This window comes from Rattus norvegicus, chromosome 3, assembly GCF_036323735.1.
Source record: "Rattus norvegicus strain BN/NHsdMcwi chromosome 3, GRCr8, whole genome shotgun sequence".
NCBI classification, from domain to species: Eukaryota; Metazoa; Chordata; class Mammalia; order Rodentia; family Muridae; genus Rattus; species Rattus norvegicus.
Window position 1 is genome coordinate 171,397,058 of NC_086021.1, and position 12,133 is coordinate 171,409,190.

The 12,133-nt window shown below is 44.6% G+C and overlaps 1 protein-coding gene across 19 annotated transcripts in view; it reads right to left on the bottom strand.

The window, feature by feature from the left end:
• The window catches only part of Ptprt (protein tyrosine phosphatase, receptor type, T), a 1,098,700-nt gene that overhangs the window by 788,065 nt on the left and 298,502 nt on the right, over positions 1–12,133 (bottom strand). For all 19 annotated transcript variants that reach the window (NM_001108603.2, NM_001402009.1, XM_039105540.2 and 16 more), the window contains 1 exon segment: positions 11,044–11,169. In NM_001108603.2, coding sequence (NP_001102073.2) covers positions 11,044–11,169 — 126 coding nt within the window.

Here is a 12,133-nt window from a genome sequence, read left to right on the forward strand (position 1 = left end):
ATTGCTGAATACCCTTAAGTTGCTTAATATAGCACCTTGCCACAAGGTAACTACTATTTAAATACCACTCTCTTGTGAGCAGGACAATGACTATAATCAATACATTATGGATGTATCCATGTATGTATAATTGCTATGCATGTATGTTCTCTCTGTCTCCTCCTCATCTTCTGCGACTTACGGTCCTCTTCCGTTTTTTTCTTCTCATCTCCCTCCTTCTCCCTTTTCTCCTCTCTCTTTCAGAGCATGCCAATCTGTTGATAGTGATGTTATGGTGAACTGAGACAAGAATAAGAAGAATAAATGCCTATGTACAAACCAATCATGTTTTTAAAAGAATTAATGTGCCGTGTTCCATCATTACAGAGGTGGAATGGAGCAGAAGCTGAATGGGAACCTAGGAATGTGTAGTTTTGAACAAGTCTGCAATGGTACTAGGAATGATATGAATACACAAAGACCATGTGTCCAAGCCATTTCAGCATTAATACTTTGGAAGGCACCGTAAGTGAGTTTGAGGCTCACAAAGATTTACCCAGAGAGCCTCTCCCAAATTCCACTCCCCAGTGAACACTTGCCTAGCTTCAGCATGAAGGAAATGGAATCCCCAAAATCCTTTTTACCTGGTGAAAGGATCAAAGGACCAGCTCCACAGAAAACAAGCCCCAAAGGACCTCTCCCTTGAACCAGCTCAGCACAGCCTTATCCAGCAAAGAGTACACACTCAAGCTGTGGCAGCCACAGGGCTGCTGAGAATATGAAAACACTGGAGTTGAAAATTCTTCTGAAACCTATTCCCCCAACTCTAACTACACTAATCACCCACCACCCATGGAGTCCATATATGGACCACTATGTGCTCCATGCAGAGAAAAAGAAATCCAGTCCAGGTCTTGAGGAGGCTCTCAGCACTAGTGAGGAATGTGAGGCAACATGCAGGGATAGTCTCCACTACAGAAGAGAAATGTGTCCAGAGTATTCCAGACAAGTCTCCTAGATGAGGTGGACTCTGGAAAAGGAGTTTGATAGGAAAAGATGGATACACTCTAGGCAAATGACTCTGTAAGTATAGCAAAGGCATGATGGTGTGATATGTAGGGTTTGTGACTAAGAAAAGGTCAAATATGACTTGCTCAAAACTAGAAATGTTCTGGAAGAATATTATTAAATATCATGAAGAGAAAGGGACCAAACTTGGAAAAAGCAGACTGTAAAACAGTAAGCAAAAGTTCACCAACATCTTTTAGTTCTAATACGGTTAGGCCCTACCACTATCCCAAGACACTCCAACTCACAAACTCTGGATGGCCCTAGACTCCCAGATGAAAGATCCAGGGCGGAAGAGTCCAGGTGGCCATATCCAAGTTACTTGAGCAGCCACCTTGGATTGCTAGTTGATGCTTGAGTATTTAGCTCCACAGTTTGCCAAGCCTCATTTCAATGGGAGATTCCCAAAATTAGCCATCAGGATTGAAGGATAGTCTTCCAAAACTAGACACAGAGAATAAAAGGAAGAGGTTGGAAAGATAAAAGAAGCTGGCCCCTGGGATATATGCCAGAGTTATATCATGAGAACACTCAGGGATCATGATATACATGAGAATACTTAGTAGGGCTCAGTGAGTAAAAGCTTGCGATGAAATTTTGATGAGTGAAGTTCAATTTCAGGAACCTACAGCAAAAGAGGTACAACTCTGAAAAATGTTACCCCAGACTTATATGCACATGTGTGCATGCACACACACACACACACACACACACACAGAGAGAGAGAGAGAGAGAGAGAGAGAGAGAGAGAGAGAGAGAGAGAGAGAGAGAGAGAGAGAGAAACATTGCTCAGGAGAGAGCTGATGAGTGGATGAAGTACTTTCTGAATGAGCGTGAGGCCTGGTGTCTGGATCCCCACCACCAACATAACAATAGGCATAGCAGTAATTGGTGGTGCGGGTGCTCACACTCGGGAGGTGAGAAAGGGGTACTTCCTAGACTTGCTAGCTGACTAGACTAACCAATCAGTAAACTCTGGGTTCAGCAGGAGACTCTGCTTTAGTAAATAAAACAGAAAGTAGCAATCAATCCAAGGTGATTTCCCACACCCCCTGGTCTACACACACACACACACACACACACACACACACACACACAAACACACACACACACACAGGTGAGCACACAAATAAACACACAAATAAACACACAGCAGTCAGGCATGCATATGTATGCATACACACATACACGCACACACACTCATATGTACACACACATGCATGTGTGCACATGTATATACACATGCACACACACGATTTGTTTGACAGACACTGACAATAACATCTTTACGTTCCAGCACTGTGGTAACAGTTACAAGTAAAATGTTGACCTTGCCTACAAAAGAACAAACTCTAGATTACTACACAACCCATGAACAAACTTGCCACCCTTCCAAGCATCACTGGCTATGTCTGCCACGACACTTTGTATAACGGATGCCCATTTTGGCATGCATAATTCCTTCTAAAGCACATTGGAAAGCCTCCATCCATCTAACATCTAAGCCACAAGCCACTGTGTCACTCTGAGCAAGCTACCATTTGTTCCCAAGTCCTCTTCTGCTTTAGGATTCACAGAGCATTTTCCCAACCACGTTTGGCATGTGGATGGTGTTCTTCCCCCTTATCTCAAAAACAATGCAAAGCACTCTGGTTTGGAAGTGCATAAGGGAATAAATATAGAAATATATACCACTGGCAACAAGTTTGCTTAAGCCTGTCTGGAGTCACTGGTGTATGTACGTGAATGGGGCCTACAATGTAGTTTAGAAGAAAATACAAGAGACTGGAATATGTAACGACACGGGGTTGTTAAATAAATTGTGGAACAGTCATTGGAATGGAAAACCCTGAAGCTTTTAGGAAACATGATTTGAGAAATACTTAATGATTTGGGAAAATGCTTTTTAAAAAGCACATGAAGAAACATATTTATATGTATTTGTATGCATATGTGACTTCCATTTTGTTCTCCGAAGCCATGTCTATTGTGCACATTCGCTTGCATGAATATGCATTGGTCTTCCCATCATCAATCACACTGCAAATAGAAATCACTTTAAAAGATACTCCATTGATGACAGAGGCATGCACATCATCTATATTTTACTACTCAAGATTCCAAGCCACGGGGAGCTCACATGATCTTGGTCCAGTAATTTAATTCTCCGGGACCCAGTACACTCCGAAATGAAAAGGTGACAATGTCTCTGAAGCCATGGGGGAGTTGCAAATTAGATCAAATACTGTATGGAAAAAACGGCTAATCTAATTCTTGGTTAGAGTAGGCACAGAGTAAATGCCAGCTTCTAACGTCTCTAATGCCCTTATGCAAGTTCCTCTATGAAAAAGGTGCCCTGGGCAGGGATAGGGGACTGATGTGGGATCGACTAGGCTTTAACTGTCTTAGGCATATAATAACAAACTACCACAAAATGGTAACTGAACACTATAGGAACCCATTTCCTCTTAAGTCTAGAGATCAAAGGTTCAAAATCAAGGTGTTAGCCAAACCATGTTCCCACTAAAGACTCCAGGAAAGAAACCTTCTATTCTTTTCTCTAGTTCCTGCTGTCTATGAGCCATTCTTGCCCTTCTGTGTATTACAGACTCATCACTCCAATCTCTGCCTTTATCTTCATGGGACCTATTCCCGTATGTGTGTGTCTGTGTGTATGTGTGTGTGGGGGGGGGTGCACATCGAAGGGTACATGTGTGAGCGTCCCCATGTGCTGGTTGTGGTTTTGACAGCTTGGCACAAACAGACATATCTAAAAATGGGGAACTATTATTTAGAAAATACCTCCATATGATAGCCTTTGGCAAACCTCTGGGGCACTTTCTTAATCATCAGTTGATGTGGGAGTGCCCAGCCTATAATAGGGAGTAACCAGCCAGAGGCGGGCACTAGATGATGTAATAAAGCAAGCCAAGCCAGCCATGAGAAACAAGTCAGTAAGCAGGGTTCCCCATGGCTACTGATTCAGTTCCTGCCTCCGGAATCCTGCCCTAAGTTCCTGCTCTGACTTCCCTCAGTGACAGACTGTGACCTGAGAGTGCTAACTTCCTGTGCAAGTGGCCAAAGTGTTTTATCACAGCAATGAAAACCCTAACTAAGAAATCCTACTCGTCATATTAAGACTGGCCTCCAATATTAACAGCAAAGCCTCATCTTAATGCAATTAGGGAATTAAGGGCCCTGAATTATTTCCAAATAAGGTCAAATTCACAAGTACCACTGTTTAGGACTTCTACAAACCCTCTGAGGAGGCACAGTTCAGTCCATAGCTGATAGCAGCCCTCATAAATATTAGCAGCTAGAAAAAGATGAAGATGGGTGGCCCGAGAGTTCAAGGGCATAAAAGGGAGACCAGAGCCATTGTGGTAGCTCTAGTTACTCCCACAGGAGACTGATGGGAAGATCTTGTTGCCAGGTATCCCGGGTTCTTCCTGGATCATCCCCAGCTCCTGCCCCCCCCCAATCATTCCAATCAGGCAAATACCAAGCTTGGTATTAAAGTAAAGACTGCTTTCTTCTTTCCTTCATTTCTCAAGTCTAAAATGACTGCAAAGTGTTTGCCATGAGCAGCAGAAAGGCTACATCAATGGGGCTGCATTTGCAGGGAGCTAAACAGAGGAGGGAGAGAGTTTTTCATCCTGGAAGGGTTCAGAGAAGGACTTGCCGGGCCACTCTGTTTTACAAAAGCAGTTAAGGTGGGACGGGCCAAAGAGAGGTTGATAAGTGGACATCAGGCTACCTAGACCTGGAAAAGGGTTCCTGACCTCAGAAAAAATGTAGAAGAAACATTCAGGGATGGGGGGGGATGCAGGGATGGGGGGGATGGGGGGATGGGGGGGTGCAGGGGATGCAGGGATGGGGGGATGGGGGATGGAGGGGTGCAGGGGATGCAGGGATGGGGGATGGAGGAGTGGAGGGGATGGGGGATGGAGGGGATGGAGGGATGGGGGAAGGGATTGTGCAGCTGAAGGCTTCCTGAGGAAATTATAATAACCAGCATAAGTCTTAAGATATTCACAGAATAAATGGCTAAAAGTTAAGATCAACTCCCTGTGGGATCAGAACGAGTCAAGTTGGCGTAAGGATGAAAAACAGATATAGAATTTTCTGTATTCACAGAAGTGTGATCTGAGAGTCAGCCCTACTCCATTCCTGACACCTAAATAATTCCCTGTGAGCATGTCAAGGCCCCTCACAGACCTTTCCACCACAGGCTCTCATCTTTCAAGTCCCATGACACCTATGAGGCTGGAGGGGTGGCTCAGTCAGGAAAGCACTGGCCCTGTAAGCATGAGGCCCTGAGACAAAGCTCTAGAACTCCCATACAAAACCTCAAGTGTGCCAGGAGGCATCCAGTGCTGGGGATGTGGACAAAAGCTTGGAGACCAGGAAAAAAAAAGACCCTGTTTAAAACAGAGCAAGGTAGAGAGCAATTGAGGAAGATACCCAAGGCTGACATTCAAATGCACACCAAGGCACATGTACACATACCATTACCAATGTATACACACACACACACACACACACACATACACACATAAACATACACATACACACACATATACACACATATACACACATACACACATACATACACACATAAACATACACATACACACATACACACATACACACACATACACACATACACACACATATACACACATATACACACATATGCACACATACATACACACATATACACACATACACACATACACACATAAACACACACATACACACATACACATACATACACACACATACACACATAAACATACACATACACACATAAACATACACATACACACATACACATACATACACACACATACACACATAAACATACACACATAAACATACACACACACATACACACATACACACACATACACACATAAACATACACATACACACATACACATACATACACACACATACACACATAAACATACACATACACATACATACACACACACACACACACACATAAACATACACATACACATACATACACACACACACACACACACACACACACACACACACACACACACTACCTGTAGTACTTGCATTGTTGTGCCCCTCACTGCAGGACGCTCTCTGAATGAACCTCACAACCACTGTATGGAAGTGATGCCATGGCTTAGGATCTGTGGCAGATGCAGTTAGGTAAGACAGCATCTTTTCTCCATAAGTTCGGTGTTGCTTCCTCTGATCCTCTGTGATAGAGCCATAGACGGGAGGCATAGCAAGTGGGCCTGAACCCTGCAATGTTTGCCTAAGAGCTTCTCCATGGAAAAGACAGCAGAGGAGAGGTACTGGATTCTGGGAGCTGAGCTACAGGAAGCTCCCAAGCTTTATCAGACAGCAGTGCATTCTGGGAATTGAAAAACTTCCCTGGCCTGTCTGACTCATAACAGACCAACTTCTAGAAGTTTCCCTTTGTGAAGCACCATTGGGTATCAGTGGGCTTCAAGGAGGCACAAGATCTTAAGTATTTCTACTCTTACATTTCAAAATGGTTCAAGGACAAAAAACAAGTATATGGGCAGCTTACCTGAGCCTTGCCTAGGCAGACAGTTCATACACACACACAAACACACACACACACACACACACACACACACAAGCACACAACTGGCCATCTCCGGGGAGCTCGCACATGGAGAGTGAGAAAACAGAAGCAGCCCAGGTGCCAGCCTAGCTTGGCTCAGGCATAAGCTTGGAATAAGCTGATCTGTCATGTGTATTGTGGATTGGATCTGAAATATGCCTAGAAGGCTCACGTGTTGAAGGCTTAGTCCTGAATACATTATTCAGCAGTAGGAATCTGAAGACATGATTGCATGACGGGGGTTCTATAACCAATGGATTCGTTTATTGATAGACTAACAGTTGAATGGAATACCAGGAAATAGGAAAAGTTGAGGAAGCAAAGCCAGACTAGGGAACAAACATCACTGAAGACATGACTTTAAAGTCTCTCTCTCTCTCTCTCTCTCTCTCTCTCTCTCTCTCTCTCTATCTATCTATCTATCTATCTCTATCTCTCTCAAGAGACCCTCTGTTCACATCCTTGCGCCATGGTATTCACCTGGACAGTAGGTCCACCCAAAGCCATGGAACCACCTCCCCTAAGGATGAACCCCCCAAAACCACAAGCCCAACACTACAAGCTAATACTGGGTCTATAACAAAGGCTTCGAAAGCTAAAAATTCAGTTCTGCACTGAAGAAAGGTTCCTATGGGTGATTACTGAGCTGAGACTTGAAAAGGGTCAAAGGTAGAGAAAGGTATTCCAGTGAGCAGGGGGAGCATGTTCAAAGGCCCTAAATCAGGACAGGATATGACATGTCTAATCATCAGAGCCAGCCAGGGTATCAGGAACACTGAGAGGTAAGAAGTAGTGCTTGAAAAAGATCCTAAATAGCCTGACTAGGCCTAACAGTATGTGAATCACAGTCTACTTAAAGGCCAGGCCACTAAAGAGATTAAGCACAAAAGTGACATGATCCGATTCACCCAGGCCAAGTATGACACAGAGCTTGTCGAAGAGAAGGGATCAATAAATGGCGGCAGATGTCTGAATAAACAGACTCAAGCGAGATTCCAGAAGAGATGGAAACTACTAGACTATAGAACACGAGTAAAGATTTCAGCCACTGCCCACCAGAACAGTTTCTGCTCACCCAAATTTGCTTGCACGCCTCTCAGCCTAAGCAGCATGCAGAGCTGCTGAGGTCCACAGGAACCTCCTGACAGACTCATTTCAGTGATCACTATCGAGCGCCTCTATTAGGAATGCTCAGAAGATTGTATTAGCATGATCCAATATTTACAAAATGATACTCTGCTATCAAAAGAGGCTGAGAAAATAAAGATTAGAAGCAATCACCATGCCTTAGGGAGAGGGGATATGAGAAGAGGAGGAGACAGCAATCTTACAAAGTTTCTGCCCAGAGCCTTGCTTTTCTTATCTGTAAAATGGGAAGGAGAAGAGGAAGGGGATCAACATGTGAGGAGGAAGCAGAGTACCAAGGGCCTTCGTATTGCCATGCGTTCCCACAGTAATAACCTCGAGTAAGCGAGGGACCCATGTACCCTCCCATCATACTCTGCCAGGGATGGTCCCTATGTCACACTGCACCTCATGGGTGCTAAAGATGAAGCTGTAGACAAGGCTACTGTGGTTCCCAACCATAGGGACTTCTCACCTGAGTATAAGGAACATCAGTCACAACCAATCACAACATGTGTGAGGGAGAAACATGCCAAATGTAGCGGGAATCTTTACCCAGAGCCTCCCCAGACTGAATGGGAAGAGTAGCAACAGTAAGACAGACAGTGAAGAGCTCCCTGGGACTGTTGTATGTGAGTTCCTGAGGTGAGGGACTCAGAATTTTCTGGCAATTTCTGGGAGCCAATGTGAAGCAAGCACAGGAGAAGCAGAACTGGGGAGAGTAGACACTGAAGAGGGATAAGTCTTGAGGAAACAGAGGAACTGTTGGTCTTCTCAGAGCAGCAGAATACCTCAAAAGTCTTCAAGACAGAGGCTGGAATGAAGAGGGGGAAGCAGGAATGGACAGTCCTATATTCCAATAGAGTCTTTTTGGCTTCTGAGTGGAGATTAAACTCAAAAGGATGACTCAAAGAGTCAAAAAGAAAGGTCCCCAGGTACCCAAGAGAGGGCAAAGGTGATCTGCACCAGAAAATGAGAGTCTAAGCAAAGAAACTAGGCAAGGTGAAGACAGAGTTGGAGCTGGGGAAACATTAGAATGAAGAGACTACCATATAGGAACAAAGGAGACAAGTCCAGCCACTGGCTTCTGAATCGTCCTAGAGAGTAAGTAGACACAGAAAGAGAATGGGGGGATTAAGATTTCAATTCGAGCTAGAAATGGTGGTGTTCACAGTCCCAGTGCTTAGGAGGAAGCAGGGAGATAATTATGTCAAGGCTATCTCAAAAAGAAAGGAAATAAGGAAGGAAGGAAGGGAAGGAGGGAGGGAGGGAGGGAGGGAGGGAGGGAGGGAGGAAGGAAGACTTTAGAGATGTTGGGAACACTGAGAGGTAAGAAGTAGTGCTTGAAAAGATCCTAGATAGGAAGATACTACATGATTTTGAGTGAGCTAAAGAGGAACACGTGGGATATGTGTATGAATACATACACACACATATTTACACTATAGTCCATACAAATGTACACATATATGTTTTTATATCCATGCATATATAGACACATAAATGCATTCACACATGGTTGCATCTAGACCTGTACACACGTGCATACACACACACACACACACACACACACACACACACACGCACCATGAGATCTAAATTTGTTCAATCTGGCCAACAAAGCAGAGAACGTGTGGACATGGGTGACATGCACTATTTATTAATCCCAGCACTCAGGAGGCAAGGTAGATCTCAATTCAATACCAGCCTGGTCTACACAGTGAATTCCAGGCCAGTCAAGGCTACACAGTGAGATTTTGCCAAAGGAAGGAAGGAAGAAAGGAAAGAAGGGAGGGAGGGAGGGAGGGAGGGAGGGAGGGAGGGAGGGAGGGAGGGAGGGAGGGAGGGAGGGATGGAGGGAGGGAGGGAGAAGTCAACATTACTAAAATCTACAATGGGGCAACAGATAAAGTTTTCCCATGATGCCTTAGTCATTGGAATATGAGTCAAATGGTGTTTCTGCTTAGGCCAAATAGGATCTCACCAAATCTGAAACACCCAATTTAATACCTCATGCTTGTTCCTTTCCTTTCTTTTCCCTCACTTTTTCCTTCTTTCTTTCTCTTCTTTCTTTCCTCCCTTCTTCCTTCCCTCCCTTTCCCTTTTTGCGATAATCTTGAACTCAAAACCCCTCTGAGAAACAGATAACGCAGTGTGTGCCCTTAATAGGAACCATAAAAATCCAGCCAGGTACCTTTTGCTTTGGAACCAAACTCAGAGAAGATATTTCCTCCCCAGATTCTTTTGAGTATACCCTTTGCCTCCACTCACTGATATCCTAGAAACCCTCTCCCCAGAGTTGGCCAAGAGGATATGTCTACGGGAGTCACATGCAGAGTTATCAGTCTTCAGACAGAACCTGAAGCAATGTGCTTCGTGAAGCCGTCCATGAGGAGAGTACAGAGTAAGCCCAAAGACCACTAATGTTTAAGGCCAGAGTGAACTATCAAAGAATAGCAGTGAGCCTCAGGAAGGGTTAAGGGGCTGATAAAATACAAGACAGTGTGAGCTCCAGAGAATCACTGGCCAGGAAGCCTCCACAGACAGTGTCCTCTCATGTCCTATAGCCAACTGGCTTTTCAACTGTTCAAAAGAGAGGTCTTAACCATCACAGAGCCATAGAACATCTGGGTTTACATCACCAGGCAGCCTTGTTGATATGCCTTGTTTTATTCACCAGCTCTGACAGTGTTCTCCCAGAGTCTGCAAATCTCTCATGAGAGCATCTCCTAAAAGCCAGCAGGTACATTTCTCATAGGCTAGCCTCATGCAGGCATAAATCAAGTATGAACGACTGGTTAAAGAAGCTTGGTATTCTGGATGTTGGGACACTCATCAAAGCGGTAGTAATAATGTCAGTGGAAATCCCCAAATATTTGCCTCCAACCCACGTTCATATGGCATAGAGGGAAGGAACAAACTCTCCTTTTTCTAAAATGTCATTAACCATCTGACCCCAGGGCAAAACTCAGTGATACCCTATGCATAGAGTCTAAAGGTCTCGGAGTAAAATGAAATCCCAAAAATCTCTGGACCCTAATAACCTAGGACTCTCACTCCAAACTAAGGAATTCACTTACCCTGGCTTAAACGCCTCTAAGGATCAGAAACTCTCTACCTATATATCAACCTACTGTCCTCTCAGACAGCTCAATCCATAAGAAGGTCCTTCCCCCATGAGCCACTGCAAAAGACAGCTACCTCTATCTCTTCCCCTAACATGATGGATCACATACCTGTGGGCACAGCTGGGTCCAGCATTGGCTTCTCCCACGTGTTAATCTGCTCCCAGGTAAACCCATTGGTTCCCAGAGCCACGCTATACCCGCAGTTGCTGTAATGTTCGTCAAAAGAACAGCCACCTACAGATCAAAGAGAGACAAGTCAGTACAGCCCCATGCAAGAACCTTGGTTCATTACCCCTGCCCCATCAGCCCTTCATTTAAAGTTTTGAATTTTAAACTCCAGAGAGGTATTGGAGGGGGGGAAAAATCAAAAGCGGGCAAACTGGATTTTTATATTTGCTTTGGTGCTCTTAGGGAAGGCGCTGGCATCCGCAAGCCCCCCTATTTAAGAAAGTTAATAAGGCTAGTTACATTGATTTCAATCTTCCTTCCTGGGAAAGCAAACAGCACCGGCTTGTTCTAAGTAGGAAAAATGAATGCCAGGGCATGCCTCTATAATGGCTTCCTGCAACAAGCAAAAGGTGCTGCTGGGATGCTGCAGAGAGAACGGGAGCTTCAGAGTCCAGCAGGACTCCATCACAGCTCTGCAGAGCTTAGGTAACCTGGTTCACCCCTGGAGGGGTCTCAGTTTCCCCACTTGTAATGTAGAAGAGAACATCCCCCCTTATGGTACGTCATTGGATGGACTGACCACGAAAAGCAAGCACAGAACACACTGTGGATGGCCCCCACCTTCTTCACTTTACAAGTAGATTGAAAGCCCGAGCTTTATAGAGTTGGAAGAGCAAACTGGTGAGACATTAGACAGCCATCACTTGGAGAATGATAAAGTCAATTGTGCTGTTTCTAGATTCTCCCTTAAAGGTCAAGCCATCCATCACTGACATTCTGTTGTGTCCCTTTGACTTGGGCAAGGAGAAACGTAGCTTATACTTGGCTGCTCAAGGTGACATTGAAAGACGTAGAGGATTAGAATGAGGGCTTCAACTAGGAGAGCTGTTGTGAGCAGAGAAGCAGGAGCCCACTATTCTGAAGGAAAGAGAGGAAAGTGTGCATCAACGGGGCTCTAGAGGAGATGAGGATTCTCTGCAAATGGAAGGCAGGAGGAAGGAAATTCCAAAGGGAGCACAGGCTGATCCAC